This window comes from Polyodon spathula, unplaced genomic scaffold (genome assembly GCF_017654505.1).
Source record: "Polyodon spathula isolate WHYD16114869_AA unplaced genomic scaffold, ASM1765450v1 scaffolds_1422, whole genome shotgun sequence".
Classification (NCBI taxonomy): domain Eukaryota; kingdom Metazoa; phylum Chordata; class Actinopteri; order Acipenseriformes; family Polyodontidae; genus Polyodon; species Polyodon spathula.
In genome coordinates this window covers 178,728-195,445 of record NW_024472902.1, presented here as the reverse complement: position 1 = coordinate 195,445, position 16,718 = coordinate 178,728, and the positions used below count along the sequence as shown (strand labels likewise).

The 16,718-nt window shown below is 44.2% G+C and overlaps 1 protein-coding gene across 1 annotated transcript in view; it reads right to left on the bottom strand.

The window, feature by feature from the left end:
• Positions 1–2,301: 2,301 nt before the first annotated feature.
• ass1 (argininosuccinate synthase 1) overlaps positions 2,302–16,718 on the bottom strand; it is a 31,947-nt gene continuing 17,530 nt past the window's right edge. Inside the window, exons 12-15 of the mRNA XM_041242782.1 lie at positions 8,006–8,137; positions 5,339–5,495; positions 2,902–2,967; positions 2,302–2,459 (exon numbers count right to left, since the gene is read on the bottom strand). Coding sequence (XP_041098716.1) covers positions 2,411–2,459; positions 2,902–2,967; positions 5,339–5,495; positions 8,006–8,137 — 404 coding nt within the window. The 3' untranslated portion in view covers positions 2,302–2,410. The remainder of the gene's footprint in view (positions 2,460–2,901; positions 2,968–5,338; positions 5,496–8,005; positions 8,138–16,718) is intronic.

Here is a 16,718-nt window from a genome sequence, read left to right as displayed (position 1 = left end):
CTTCTGAACAATGTGTACACGATTGCACTAACAGGATTTCTTGTATGCATATAAAGTATTTTTGATCAAAAATCATTTGTTGAATTATTTTCCCTACATTGATTGTTGTGTTTCTTTTGTGCATCAGTATATATATTTTTAAACTAACTTGCTATACAGTAAATAACACAGTTATTTTGCATGCTTATTTTAATAGTTTTTAAAGTCTGTTTAAAAAATAAAATACAATTCTCTTACTGCCGAGCTATTCCGATTATAGGAAGACCTCTTCATTATATATTGGTCCGGGGAGATTGCGGTGTAATTGAATATCACGGGATGAATCACAGGAGTGGATTAGTGTCAGCAGGGTGCTTCTGGGCTCTGTTTTAATTCCAAGCAGGACAGGTGTGTGCCTCTTAGATCCTGCGGATGTCTTCCCCCGTGACACAACACAACACGTGTCTCGAGTTTCAAACAGGAGCAGGGTCGGAGATACCCGACTTCTCTTTGCTATGCATTGTTCTTGTTGTCGATTCAAATCAATTTGCGTATAATTTTTTAGATTCTCACATCCAGATTACTTTTTAAAATGCAGAAGCTTTAAAATAACTTGAATTGGCCCCTAATATATTACCTCTCAGACAGGTACAGCATAACCATTAACCTGTCCCCCTGCAGCACTCTGCCCCCTAGTGGATGTCAGAAATACAGCAGAGTTCAGTGGTGCTCAACTCCTGCTCTCGAGATTTAGTCCAGTCCAGGTTTTTACTCCAAGCAGGTTCTAATGAAGTTAATAGCTGCTAAGAGGCAATTAACTAATTTAGGACAGGGTTGGAATGAAGACCAGGACTGGAATTGATCCCGAGGGCAAGTCGAGACCACTGCGCTAGATACTTCTACAGCCAGCCTGAGACTGACAGTTCAGAGGGTAAAACGTTTTCGTCCAAAAAAAAAAATCAAAATCTGAAAACTTACACCCCTTAAGCCTAACTGGTGGTCTCTTTCTAGAACCAAGACAGCCACCCACCCCCACTGCCCTCCTCTTCTCTCTCTCTCCCTCTCTCTCTCTCTGCCTGCGGGGGTCATGTGATCAGGCAAGACACATCTGCACCAGATTAGCCTTTCCTTCCACAAGACAGGAGCCATTCCTACTCTCAAATAGAGCCATCACTTCCACTAGGGCTTGGAGGAAATTGCATATTGACCCACCGTGACACCCACCCCCCCTCCCCCCATGGAACCGATCAGCACACGTAGGGTTAAGAACAAGGAGCAGCAGCCCTCTCAGACGCACCAGGGAGTAGAGACCCCCCCCCTGCGGCAGACACTGAGGGGCCTCTGAAATGAGCAGCCCATTTACACTTCATTATTTTACATGCATACCCGTGCTTGAATCTTCCTGTGATAGTGCCGTACAAATCATTTGCGGACTTGACATCCAGGGTGACAGCTTCAGCTGCACCTCAAAACTGGTTTTTGGTAACTTTTTAGACTTGTTTCCACCCTGATGCTGTGCATTTGCTGCTGCATAGCTGACAGTGCAGTGATGGGCGACAAGTCTAATGACAAAACAATTCTAGAACACCAGAGAACATTCCAAAACATTACTTTTGAACACGATTGCTGTTTCCAGGGATTTCAATACGCCAGTAGGGATAAACATTGGGAAAAAAATACAGGAGCACCATCTGATGTAAAATGCACGCTTTTACTATTATCACTCTGTTGCGATTACAATGGGCTGGTCCTTGACTATTGACTGAATGACCAGGTATAGTATTTAAAACCTTAGTTTAGTCTCGCTGTTAAGTGTAGCGAATGAACCAGTTTCACCTTTTTCTCCAGTACTGTGAACTGTGAGCTCCCAGTTCAGATTTCTTCATCCTCCACTGGCGAATCACAAGCATTGCCGAGCAAGGCTGCAGTTCTGGACTCCGGGCAACGGCGCTGCCTTTACACAGTCATCCCCGGGCAGGACATCATTCCCGGCTGGCCAATCAGGATGCTTTGTTCGTGTGGTCGGAATTCAAGAGAGCAGTGGATATGTGACCTAATTTTAATGTCTTTTATTTAAGTGATATTCATTTTGTTTTGTAAAAGTTTATTGAATAATGGCTCAAAAATAAGAATAAGCGAGAGATGTTGGGCGTTATTTTGAGAGATTTTTTCTTTTACAACACTGACTGAGAAAGGACAGCAGGTAAATGGAAGAGAGAGAGAGAGAGAAATATATAAGCCTTTTGAATTCGCTTAAACTTTGATTTTTGTCCTTCGAATTCACTCAAACTTCTCTTGAACACAATAAATTGATAAAAAACATTGCGTGTTACTTATATTTATTATTTTTTTTTACAAAGACATCAATTGACTTCCCACTTTGCTCAGCACAATTCTGTTGCCCAGGCCGGTCACAGCCCCGGCGTTGTTTTCACTGCTGCTTCCCAGCTTTGCTCTGCAGACGGTGGTATTCTTTTAGTCTGCAAAGAAACAGAAAAAATACCAAAGAATTATTCTGCGTTCAAGCACTTCAGGAGGAAGGAAGCTGTGTTTGCAGCTCTACTGGACTGATGCGATTAAAACAGCCGCCAGGGGGACAATACTCATATCGAAGGTGACTGGTGCTTTACCCTTGTAGGCTTTCTGGGGCTGTTGTCACCATTACTGTGCACCCTCTGTAGGCTCTCAGAAGAGTTAGTATGACGAGGCAGGCCTCGCTCATAACCTCCAAATAGGGAAGTTGCACAGTGCAGGGGCTGGCTGCATAAGGTGCTGCTTTAAGGATGCATTTCCCTGAGCTAGGGGATTGACTCTTAGATGTGTTAAGCAGCTTTCTGCAATGCCGCGAAGCTCAAGGAACACGCGAGGGGAAGCAGCGTTTGAGCTTCCCCTCAGAGCCGCGGAGCTAATTAAATTACTAACCTGAGAGAGTTGATTTTGATGAATCCTGATGCATCACACGGGTCATAATCTCCTTGCACATTCATGCTAGAAGAAGAAGAAAAAAAACAGATATAAATACACCAGTATGTGCTGTGTAGTCAATGACATCGCAAGCACATTAATAGATTTAAATAGAAATACAGTGTAGTTACCATGGGTCCAAACCCTAAAGTGCTTTCCCTTGACAAAGGTATGTTACACACACACAGGATACTTACTGTATTACGCATACATTTTATAAATCCAGGTTTAATTGGACTGACTCATTATGTGATCTGCCTTGTGGGACAATGCAGTGTTGCAGAGTTTCAATCTAAAGCCTTAAAGTGTTTACTTCCCCTGGCTATGAAACTACACAAAGGACGTGCTTGATGAGGTCATCACTGGTCAGTATATGTATTGCAAGAGAAGCACCGCAGCACAGACCTGTGCTAATCGCACGGAATTGAAGAACACAAGCAATTTCAATGAGTTTACAATAATCTCCTCCTGATCACCCCCCCTCTTTCTTCTATAAAGCCTGTGCTTTTATTTTTGTGCATCCACAATGCTTTTCTCTTCTTTCTTTCTCTCCTCCAGCGTGCCTCCTCTTCTCTATAATTAGGGTACTTTCTACCTACTGCGCCAAAGCTCTCACACCGTCCGCTACCTCGCGCAGGCATCTCAGCTGCTAATGTGACGCCGTCACTCAAACCCTTTAGAAAGCAACGGTGTAGAAATCAAAAGAAAGAAAGAAAAAACAGAGGGGGAGAGGAGCAGAGGAAACTCAGCAAGACAACGCTCTCCAGCCCGTATCTCCCCTTCTCTTCTCTCCATCCCGACTCATTGTTTGCCTCCCTCTGCGTGCAACACCAGCCTTAAGAAGAGCACAGGGCCTGTGATCAACGGTCGATTCAGCAGGAAAATATCTTTTTTAAATTGACATGCAGACTTACTGACTGAGGGAAAGTACAGATATTGGGTCATTTACCCCTCAAGAAGCGAATCAGTGCTGCCCATTCATTGCACAAGCAAAACAGTTTGTAGAATATAGACATTTTTTTATTTGAGGCCTCGTTTACAAGGGGGTCCTGGAAAACAGTCAAAAAGATGTAATTGCAATGTACAATAATACAGTTGCAATGTAGAAACCCCACAATAAAAACACATGCGGATCAAACTCGATCAGCAGCACAGGAGATCTCAGACCTGAATCCATCTGTGAACGTGGACTGTGGGAGAAGCATTGACAGGAGGTTCGAATTCCCCAATGCGATCTTTAAAAAGATGATCTTCACGCTCGGATGGAAACAGTCGCACATCTTTCGGAGTTGATCTGCAAATGATAATTCTCCCGTACAGGTTCGAACCCTGGGCACAGCCAAACGAACAGCATCCTGAGAGCGCCAACTAGCCAATACTAGCCCTTTCTACCGCAGCACTCAAATAAGGAGACAACAAACCTTTAAAATCCTTAACTTCCAGCTGGCCCCCGCTCTCAAAATCCATTCCTTTTCAGAAAATCCGATCGAGGATATTGAATATTATTAGACTAGATAGGCTTTTCCAACTCGCAAATGTTTTTTTTTTTGTAAGTTATTTTGCTTGGATAGCACAAGTAAAAATCCCTTCCCCTCTATGCAACCATCATTATATACCGTGGCGTGTAATGGGATTTGTGCAGTGCGTTTCGTAACGGTGCAGCGATCTTAAAAGCAGCGACTTCTCACTCTCGCCTCTGGGACTTCAAGCAAACAGGATGCAATGGGATATGCAGAACGCAGAACGGTGCGTTAAACTGCGTGTTGAAAAGGTGAGAGGTCTCACTTTCATCTCTCTTAAGCAGCATGGAGACAAGGCCTCCCCTGAAACGCTCCTCTTGGGTTGAATTACAAGCTGCTTTAGTGAGAACACAAGAAGATTTTTTTAAAAACACGTCGATTTCTAGGAGCATATTTAGGAAACTTCACATGGAGCAACTGTACATGCAATGACAGAAGAGGATATGAACAAATCATTCATGCACGTAAATATATTCATAATAGAATACACTGGTTTAAAAAACTCTTTAAAAAGGGACAGCAGACTCCAGACAACGAGTGCAGCCCTGGTCGACAGTGTGCTTCTTACTTTGCTTTTGGAAATAGTATCTTAAGGCATGCAACGCACCCCAGATGGTTAAGACCTCATGTTAGTGGGACCGCCTGTGCCAGTGAGCGCTGTGATGAATCCATTCCATTATACATGGGGCGCTTTGCTGCCTGAGCCTGCTGTTCATGTAACTGTCGTGTGAAGCACTGCCGCTGTGCCTTCCGACCCCTGACATCAAGGTTAAAAGCTCTAGAAGCACACACGGCGAGGCTGGCTGTTTTGCACAGAGGTTAAGGTGCTTGCTTGCCGGTTCCTCGCCCAGCTCCACTCCCAATCCCAGTCTCACCTGACCAGCTCCTCGTTGTACAGAGATTTGGGGGACTCTCTGCCCAGGATGTACACCTGCCCCTTGAACACAGAGAGCTGAACCTTCCCTTCCACGCTCTCCTGGGACCTTGCGATACAGTGGCGGATGAACTCGCACTCCGGGCTGTACCAGAAACCTGAACACCGCAGAGACAACAAGGAAGGAAAAGGAGCTTTAAAACCAGGGTCAGGTTAGAAAGCTTTTAAATTTATAGAACTATAAAAACACTGCAATAAATACATTAGACTACCTGCTTTCAGACAGAATTCATCAGTAAAGCAGCCAATACCCAATTATGAATGGAGGTGTTGAAATAATTTTCCTATTGATTTCCAACTCATTCCCGGTAAACTCCACAATATCACCCCCTCTCCCCCCAGTATGAAGACACAGATTTGAACCTTTTCTATTTATATATTTCATAAGCAGACTTATCTGCCATACGGTACAACCAGTTTCAGTGCAAACACGTCAATACAATTGAAGTTTAAGATTTAAAAAAAAAAAATATGAGGCAATCTGATACTTTCTCACATATCCATTGCGCTGGCCCACGAGGGAGCCTCGCCTCCTCTCTCCCATCGCCGCCTCCTCCTCCTCTTATCAGCTTAGTGAATCACGTCCATATGCTCCAAGGCAAGCCTGTGCGTGCCTGCCTGTTACAGGTAGTGCTTACCCAGCCCTGTCTGCCAGTAACCCTACAGTCCAGACTGCAGGGCCAGTGGGATCTCGTTTCTCAGCACATCTGTCCACTAGGACAACTGTTATTCACCTCGCAAGCTGTCAGCTTAAAAAAGAACCGCCCAAGGGGGTCGCAAGTGCCCCCCCCCTCCATATTAATATTTTGTAAAAGCGCTTTACCTCCATCAAGATACAGCAGTGTTTTCTTTATTGCACCATGTATATTTGGTGTAGGCGCGGTTGCAATGTTATTTCAAGCCAATGCAAACTGCACAGGATATTGGTGCACAGTGAGTGTTCACAGTGCATTACATGCATTCAACATGATGCTAAAAAGCACAGGTCAGAACACCTGCAACACCCAGCTGCTTTGTAGTTTCAACAGTGATCACACTTTAATGATGCAAATCCTGTTAAGGGGGAGCGAGGAAAGAGCGCGGGACAATGGGATTAGAATGAGTCAGGCTGGACCTGCACTGTTACTCCAGTTAAGAGTCCCACGCGATGGCAGTGATATAGTCATTCTATTAGCCTTGGGCCTCTAACCTTTCACCTCCTCTCTGAGAACGTCCTATCGAGTATCACTGATAATACTCCACAGAGCTAGTTCAGTTTTTACAGGTAAGTACTTTCCTGTAGATATTCGTTTAGTTGCGGAAGCCACTTGAGGGTTCACAGGCACTCGGAATCGCATTCCCGTTTTGGACAATCTTTGACGTCGTTCGCGGGGTGCGAAGAACATGCGTCAGCAAGTTTTTTTTCTTTCTCGGACAGAGCAATTATTTCAGCCTTTGTGGCTCTGTTGAAATCTTTTTCGTTGAAGTGAATCCAGCCTGCACACACACTTCCGCTCTCCACGAGTCAAGCTGGGTGATCATGCGACCGCAAGGCAGTCGAGTACAGTAAGCGAACAACTGTCAGAAAAAGAAACGACGACTGAAGCCGACAGATGCAGGGCAGCTCCTCTCTCAGCCTGTCAGGGGGGGAGCTGCTGCTTTACATTGTCAGGAGAGCAGAGAATCTGCTTTGGACAGCTGGAGAGGGCCGGCCCACCTGTCAGCTTACCTGTGCAGGTGACCCTGCGGCCGGGCCAGGCTCTGGGGGGTCCCCTGGGTCTGGGCAGAGCCCTGGCAAGGCTAATGAGCCCAGACAGGTGGAGCAGTGCCTTTGTGCTCTGTGACCACAGTCAGCCCTAATTACCAGGGGGCTCGCTGAAGGTGGTAATAGCCCTGCTAATGGATGCCTGTGGTCGCCCCTCTTCCACAGTTTAGGGAATTTCTGTCTTGGTGGAGAACTGTTTTAAAAATGAAATTAACAGCCCACCCCCCTCAGGACTAATCCCACGCTGTACAGAACAAAAAAAAAACCAAACCTAGGAGCAGGACTCCGCCCTCAACCCCCTACCTGTTATCAACACAAGACTGGCACTACAGTCTCGGTTCCAGTGTTTGGTTTTCAGTAACAGATCAGTGTTGTGTGGTGGACTGTGGCTACAGATTCGATCTCCCGTCAAATGCATGTATTTAACCAGGACGGAACCCTTGAGATACGCATCTCATTCCCAAGGTGGTCCTGTGGGCGGGACGAGGCTAAAAGCTTGAAATCCACGAATGCACACGAGCCTGTCTCTTTTGCACAGTGGTTAAGCCGCTCTCTTGTCGCCCCCCAGCCTCCCACCCCCCCGTTACGCCAGCCCCCTCTTTACTCAGACTGTATAATTCCCTCATCAGTGCTGGTGTGTTTCAATGCCAGCGTTTGGGTCTGGGTGTTGAGAACTGTTCCACAACTCAAATATATTTTAACTGGTAAGAAACACTTTCCATGCAACGAACTGATGGGTGAATGTCTTTCAGTTTAACTCATAACATGACTGCCCTTCACTGTGAAACTCCGGACTGTTTTTAGACTTGGTAAAACAACTGAACCCACCGCTTTTACCCAGGGCCACACGGGCTGGACACATACCGTTGTAAAGCTGCTCAGAAAACTGAACAGACAGCCCTTGTTTAATCTTCCTCACTTCTCTGTCCATGGTAAAGGTCTCGATATCCATGTGAGCGTGGTAGAGGATTGTCCCGCCCGGGGTCTCGTAGATACCTAACCATTTCACAAAGAAAGAGAGAAAATATATGAATATACAAAACGCTGAAAGCTGTCAGCTCTGCACCAGCCCCCATGCGTTCCCAGCTTGTGTTTAAAAGGCAGCTGTCATTATTTTCCCTGCTGAGGCTCAGACAAGTCCACTCTGGAGCCTGCGGAGAACATTTCCAGATTCCCTGTCGCTGAGAGGCACTCGGAGGGGCTAAATAACAGGGTTGAGCCGCTAACACACCCACTGCTGCAGGCCGGCAGGGCTAGACCCTGAAAACACTGCAATTAGACAACCGCTGTGGGGAGGCAAAATCCACTGTGAAAATGAAGCTGCCATTTAACTGTCTGCTTATCAAAAGATGTGTGTGCAGCAACCATTGATTTCACAGGTTCAAGAATTAGTTCGTTTTTTTTTTCTTTTAAATAAATGCTAACCCTTTGCTTAATGTTACTGGTTCTCGTTCCTGGTTCGGTCTGCTGCATCCCCTGAAATGCTTGCAGCTTGAAGCAGTTTTCATCCCATTGCTTGCTGTTGCAGCCGTTCCAACTTCACTTGGTAAACCGTTCAGATCTTTAATCAAACTCGTGCCTTTCCGTCTGTTCTGAACTTAGCTAGAAAAATAGTTCATTTGATTTAATGTCTCCCATTTGCTTTAGGACTTTTGCATGTCGAATGATAGTTCTGCTGCTTTTACACAGCAATGCACTGTATGATATGAGTCTATCACAGGGACGGAAATACGGTTCCCACTGCACAGCGATTTGATCCACTCCTGGTTTTACTAGGAGTTTAAAATCAGGCACACCTGAGCTTGTTACCTACACACTGTGTCTAATCTAGCTCATAGTAAAACCTGGAATGGGGGAAACTGCTATGCAATAGGAGTCTTATCTCCATCCCTGCTGTGACAGATCCTGGTCTCAGCCCAGAGTATTCAGGTACAAGAGCCAGAAATCAGCATGCTTGTGTGGGGTGAATCCCAGAGCAGGCAGGGTCTCCAGTGAAGCTGCTGGAGCCACACTGGTGTGGATGCATTGCCTGCACTTGCATGCCAGCTGGAATGCAAGCCAGGTTAATGCATTGTACCTGCGCCTATTCACATGTACCAGAGTGAAGATCCATGCTTTCCACTGTGTTATAACCCCCGACCACAATCTCAGCAAGCCTAACCTTGCAGCCTGCATGATGACACCCCTAATCTACATTACACTGTGGTCAGAACTTTCCTTCTGCGCCAACCTCTGCTGTACTGGGTGTTTTTGATGTGTATATACAGATGGCTCACTTTTAAAAGCAACTTCGTCCTAGAGGAGAGGGCAGGGTACTGTATCGCAAATTTCACAGACAGGGCAATGGGACAGCTTGTCAACTGTTTTGTTGAAGCTCAATTAAAAGCAAGCTGGTATTCGAACACTACTGCATCAGAACACCACTTCACCACGCATGCCTGTGTTTAGAGGCAACTAAAACAAACAAACAAACAGGAATGTGCAAAACTGGAGAATCAGTTTTCTAATGAGGTTTCGAGGGCTTGTTTAATTAAAGGGTGGCTTCCAGATTAGGCAGATTAACCCCCCTTCTTTGCAGTAATCTTTTAAACAGTTTAGCCCTCGCTACACTGGGTTCTCTCAATGGCTCTTCAGTAATGGGGTGAATTAACCTGATCAGATTCACCCCTGGCTCACAGGGACACAGGTGTCGCCCCTTCTCCAGCTAAGACGGATTTAAAACCTATATTCGCACCCCCACCCCTCTTAAAAACTCTCCAGGAATTCTGCAATCTGCCATCAATCGTACAGGTTTGGTTATTGTTTAAAATCCTGTTTACACACAACACACTGTGCAGCATCAGGCGAGAGATCTCAACGGAGGGTCGTTAGGGCGAGAGGAGATTCTCAGTTAATAAACTGCACCCCCCCCAAGTTAGTGGTCTGAGTGAACGATGCGCCAGACCCAGAACCAGAGAAAGATTTGCATTTAAAGAGTGTTCACATTTATTTTAGATCTAGAATAACCTAATAAAAGGAATGAAGGAAACCTCAGCGGCTGTTCATTTCACTGACAATATAAAGCATTGAAAATGGGCACTTAGTTCTCAAAAGTTTAACATGCACAAAAAAACCCTGACTAAAAATGAGAGTGGATGAAGTGTATATTTTTCTTTAATTGCTCCCCTCAGTCACTCTGACTTCTCAGAACTACTTGCATTATCCCCTCACCCACCCCCGCAGTGCATCATGCACGCAGCAACAAAAAGAAAGCAGGTAGGAATCACATCTATTAAATGCGCCTCTATTAAAACGCAAATGTTAATGCACTCTCTCATAGCTGGCCTTCACACCCTACAGAGTGGCAGTCTGTCTATAGCCTGAGCTCAGAGGAGCCACTGCAGTGTAGCTAGACTACAGCTTACAGCAGCTGGGCGTCTGCCCTGCAAACTGAAACCCTTTAACGTGGCTTAACTACAGCCCACACACACCAATTCAATGCAAGCTTGTTTCACATTGGCGGGATGACTCTGCATCCAGTAACTCCTACCTTGCAAGAACTATAGGGCTAGATGGCCAATATAATAGACCAAGGGTGGATTCTTATATTTATATTATTTGGTACTGTTAAAATGGCACTTCCCTCAAAAGTTTACCATAGTGAAAGCATAATAAAGCATGGTAAAGTATAGAGAAGCATTGCAAAGAATAGCGGGGTGCAGTAAAGCATATTAATAAGCATGGCAAACCAAGGTAAACTATGATAAGTGCATAGTATAACTATGGGGAAAGCATAGTAAAACTGTGTAAGAATACAGCAGAAAGATGTTTATTAAAGGGCTGGGTCAGCTGTCATCAGGACCTTACTTAAAAGCAGACAAATAGAATTGACTGATGTTATCCAACAGGGAGATAATGCAGGCGTTACATTTCATGTTGTCCCCTCCTTAGCTGAGAGAAGTTTCTGCCTTGCTTACATGTCTAAATGCAGGGAGCTGCTATTAAACCCCCCCCCCTCCTCCTCCCAGTGCCCCCCTCTTTTTATACAGCAGCTCTTTGCAAGACAACTGTTGACAGGAGTTTTTGACAGTGTTGTCAGGTAGCTGTCTCTCTCTGTTTATCTGAAAAAGTTCCTTTTCATTCCTGTTGAAAAGGCTGCCTGTCAGTTTGTTTCAATTGCTTTTCTTGTGCTGTATGTTTATTTTGAGCCACTATGTCGATTCACACAGAGCTCCAGCACTATAGTCTGGAAGACAATGATTATGCCGGCTCGTCAATTTGCCAGTCCGAGTCAAGTATGTGTTTGAAGGAGACTGCACTCGGCAAAAACAGCAGTGTGTTTCACACGCAAACGCAGTGTCATAGGACACTGTGGGCTAGATAGCAGTCTTGTCAACCTCTAAAGGAATGTTTCCACATCATTCAAACCACAGTCCATTACAGATCAATGGCACTCCTGCACACAGCATCAGTCCGTATTAACTGCATTTGCCAGATAGCACTGCAAGTGGATTTGGGACTAATAGAAAATAAATGCAATCTTTACACGATTTACGATTGGCTACAAGTAGTTAGTCAAAACCAAACTCGTGCAATTTTTTTTCTTCCCCGAAGAGTTTGAAAACCAGGCATTGGTTATCAAACTAGCGAAAGGAGTTGGATATTGAAAGCTTTCATAAAAACAGGTTATTGTGTTAACCGTTTATTAATAACTAGCTGCAAGACTCATTTTTTGGCATTGCAAAATAAACAACCCGGAACATAACTGGGTTACCAGCTAAAGAAAATGCACTGAAAACTGGAAGCATGACTAAAAGCATAAAAAAGAAATAATTGTGGCTCAGCGGTGATTCACTAAAAGGAAAGAACAAAAAAAACACAAAACAAAGCCCACAAAAGAACCTGCGTGTGTTCCGCCACCTCAATTTTCTGCACTTAATTGTCCCTCCTCCTGGGTAAGAAGGGATAATTTGATAACGAGGGGGCGTGCCGAGCTGACAGACAGGAACCCCACTCGTTCCGAGCTACGATTTCACACTCCGCGCCGCTCCAATTCACGTCTCAATTGTCTTCGATAATAACGCCTCCGCTGAGCCGCAGACCTTACTGCACACCTGATATTAAAAACCTGAACAGGATACCACCCCAACGCCATGGCTTCAACAGAGGGAGCGGTGCCCTCCTGCTCTGGCGTCTACAAAGAATCTAGCCATCTGGGAATTCGATTTTTTTTAAAACCGCTGTCAACGTTAAGATTCAATAACCAATTATCTATCCATTTGCCTTGCAAACATTTTTTAATAGCCCCAAATGGCAAAGATATCACAGGGATAGCAATAAGACTCCCACTGCACAGCAGTTTGATCCACTCGTGGTTTTACGATGAGTTTAATAAAGACATATTTGAGCTTGTTCTCTATACGACAGGCGCCTTTTTTCCCCCCATCCCTCGATTTTATTGGATGCCTTTAACTTGCTGTTCCCAGTTAACATCCACTGCCTCAACATCCTATGGGATTTTACGTGTCATCTACCTTGCACTTCAGAGCACAACTGCGTAAAGAGGCAAGTACAGAACTCTGATTGAGGGAGCAGCTGTAAGTGGCCTGAGAAAGGGGCAATAAAACGAGCAGAACTGACCTCGTCTGACCTGGTACAGTGATCTGGTCAAGACGTTGCTGACGAACACAGAAAAGCCAGCAACTAAACGTTGCACACAAGGGTGTAAACTATATAACTCTGGAGCATTCGAGACGCATCAAGATCCTCCATGAACACACACCAGAGCCGTGTCCCATGTGTCTTCCACAAACTGGGAACTGATATCACTCCTTATTGTGTCTAATGATAAGATTTAAGCTGTAGCAAAAGTGTGATTTGTGATTACTGGAATCAAATGAAGGAAACTTGTTAAATTCTGTTTAAATCCTTGTTGCTCCTTCACACAGAGAAACACCTACATGATTTAGTTTGCATGCATTCACTAATTTCTTAATTTGCTTTATTAAATGTATTTATTTGCATATCATAGGATATAAAAACCATCCAATTTGTTGACATTTTGCGCATCCAAAATGTAATCATCATTAGCCAAGGCTGAATCTGTAGTGTTGCTACCGTATACATGCAACGCTAAGCCAATCAGAGTTGAAGGACAGATTGCATAAGATAAAAACAAAAAAAAAAACTTCACCATCCATCAAATTCGTTGACGGTACAGACAGAACAAAAGAGGATTGAAAATGCTGAGGAAATGGACCGCTGTACCCAACTTTCTTATAATCATTGAAAACTACGTGGAGTCTCAACATTGGAAACAGTGAGAATATCGCGAGTCTGAGGTCGTGGTTTTTGTTCGCGGGAATGTCTTGCCCCCACACCTTCGTAAACCAGCTCTTAGTTGGTTCGTGGAGGTTCTTCCCCCTGTTACCATGCTTACTCTTGTACTCTGATGTCCTTGCAGGACATTGTGCAAAGCCAATATAACCCAGTGGAGAACGGGCATTGTCACCTGTCAAACAATGCTTTAAAAAAAAAAAAAAAAAGCAAGAATATATCTGTTTAAAAATTAATTGGATTCATAATTCAGTAAATTCAAAAAAATAATTAAAAAAAGAAGGGCTTTTCATTTGCGTATGCAGGCGATATTCCCTGAAAAGAAAAGCATTCTCTAAAGGCAATTCATGGAAGGCAGGACAAAACCACTACACTGTAGGACACATTTTATTAAGGGGCTTTTGTTCGTGTGGAGAACCATTGCGTTTGCAGTAACCTTGACGCGTTAATGCCTTCTTATTCATTTAATAAATCAGTCAGCGTTTAATGCAGAGTGCTTTGATTATGGATTCTGACAAAGCACAAATAAATGCATTTCATTTGAGGTGGCTTTGTCTAAACAGCGGAGCTGATTAATCAGATGTTAATGAAGCCGAGATGAAAAGGCCGCAGCTCGTTAACGCTATTGTCATGCAGCTCTGAACAGGAAACCAATCCGGCGAGAAGATTTTTCATTGGCTTGTTTATATCAAAACATTGTGATCAAGGCTAGAACAAAAACGAAGCCCAACAATTGCTTCACCTGGGCCTCCAAACAGCTTGATGTGTGCATCTTAATGTGGAATGAAGGACAGTTGTCATTTAGCAGACAAAAGCTGGGCTGAGCCCCTGCTAGCAGCAATCAAGGCTCCATTCTAAAAATCTGGATCCTCGTCCAACACAACCTTAACCCATCGAGTGTCAAGGCTACTTTCTCATTTTCTGGAGCATTTTTAACTGGCCTGTCATTTAAATGTAACTTTAGTTTGATCGATATGGTAACTTACTCGAATTTTGTTTACCGCAAAAGTTCAACCTAAACAAAACAATTCTGCAAATACAGCCCTTCAGATGCTTTTAAATGACACCTCAATCTAAATTAAAGAGACTGAAGCCTTAAATTAACCCATTTCTTGGTGTACCCAGAGTGATGACGAGTGTTGAGCGTCACAGCTGGCGTGAAATTTCCCTGCTCTGATTACGGGCACGTCTAACTGGACTGGAGTATAAATATGTCATTTTACACTTCTAGAAGATTGAAATCTTTCAGCATGGTATCATATTGAGTTAGAAGGTACAGATACAGCTTCCGACTTTTTTCAAAATAAAAAAATATTAGGCATTTGAAAGGGTTAAATCACTCTAAATTTAAGGGCGATACAGTTGACAGGTAGCGGGCGTGCGCCAGGGAGGGTAAACCCTGAACACGCAGAGTCACCCAAAACGTTTTATTCAAGAATGCGCGGTGAGTTTAATGAGCAAGCAGCACAAGAAAAGGTTTACCCCAAAAGACCATAACAAAAGGACCTCCCCCCCATCAATTGTGACAGACTGGTTTAAAAGCTGAAAACATTCATGGGAACATCTGGGTCAGGGTGTGAATGGGTCCAATGCCCACCTCCCCAGGCCATGAAGCGAGTAAGAGAGCGTGGTTAACAGGACCTGACCTGCTCCCTGCCTGAAGGCCTGAGAAGACCAACATACCTCTACGATTCAGGCCCCACTGTCCCATCTCTGCAGCAGAACAGAAGACAGAGATTTATTCCAGAGAGACGTCCCAACGAAGGAAGGAGCACTAAAGGCTGAAACAGCCCCATTGTTTTGTTATTTTGAAAAGGGGTGGGGGTGAGGGTGCAGGTGTGTGCGGTCGAAGACGTTTTATCTCTGCTGATAATCTTGAGCCACATATCCACTTAATAGCAGCTCATCCATCACAGGGTGTCTCACACCGATCCCATCTTTATCAGCCAGATCACACCGACACTAATGGATACTTAAACTGGTAATTACCTGCTCTGCACTGTGCTGGGAACAAGGGGCTGCCTGTAACTTGTTAACTCCGGCCTCATCTACATAAACAGTTTAACCTTCTTGGTAGGATTTTAACATGGGATGCTAGTGTTATGAGAGACTACCCAGGTCCTCACGAAAGGTTTCAGCCACGTGATTAAACACCGTTTCAAAAGTTTTCTACAGCATAAAGGTTTTTATAACTAAATCCAGCTACAGTTTCGTTTATTCCACAGACCTAACGCCGTATGTGAGGCAGTCTGCACAAACGAGAACGTACTGGAGCGGTGGAATATTCCCCAAGCTTGTTAGCAAAATGACAAGCCCGTTTCATTTGAGCTTTTTAAGATATTAATTGGAATTACAATGCATTCATTAGTGGCTGATCCTGTGGTGTTGAATTCATTCTGAAATCTTCAGGATAAAACAACAACAAAGCATCTGTTATTAAATCCGAAGTTACTCTTATGAAACATATTTTTAACCAATCGAACGCAGCGGGAGATTATTCTGTATTTCAAGCCCCCCACCACTAAGCTTAAACATCCTGAAAAGGTAAAAACAGGATGCACCCATTGACTGAATGCTAAATATTTGCAGCGACGTGGTGCATTCACAATCGCTCTGTTTGTATTTAAATACAATCTGGCACTTTCAGCCCATTGTTCCATTAAAAAGGCCATTTAATCGAAGCTAGAAAAAAAACTAAACAAAAACAAAAGCACACGCAAAGCATCCAGCAAGGGAGTGCCGGCTTCAGTTCCTGCTCGACACTAAATGTGGCATTTATCTGCTTTATCCTCCTCCTAATGATCACATCAAAGAGATGTGAAAGGGATAATGCAATTGGGATTAATCGCCATTAGCAGGACGGGACTTAATTAGCAGTTAAATATAAGCCCTAATTACGAAGAGACAGCCTCGCATCCACGCACACACACTGCGCACAATGAGATGAAAGGAGTCTGTTCAGCAGCCATGAAAAGGGGAATGTGTTTAATTCTGCACAGTCAATCCAGACAGTGATTATACAGCTTGGCTGGCCCTGTGCCTGTTAACTGGAGCTTCCTCTTACAGGACTACACACACGCACAGCAGTACCTGCAGGTTTACACCAAAAAGCCCCTTGACCAACACAATTTTTTTACATTTGCTAAATGTTTTTGGCTGGAGCTCCTCCTGACTGGAGGTTTACCCGTTTTATTTTTAACCTGCAAAATGTTCTACTGTGCAGTCCACTAAAACTGCATTAAAAGAGGGAGCGATTCCTCAC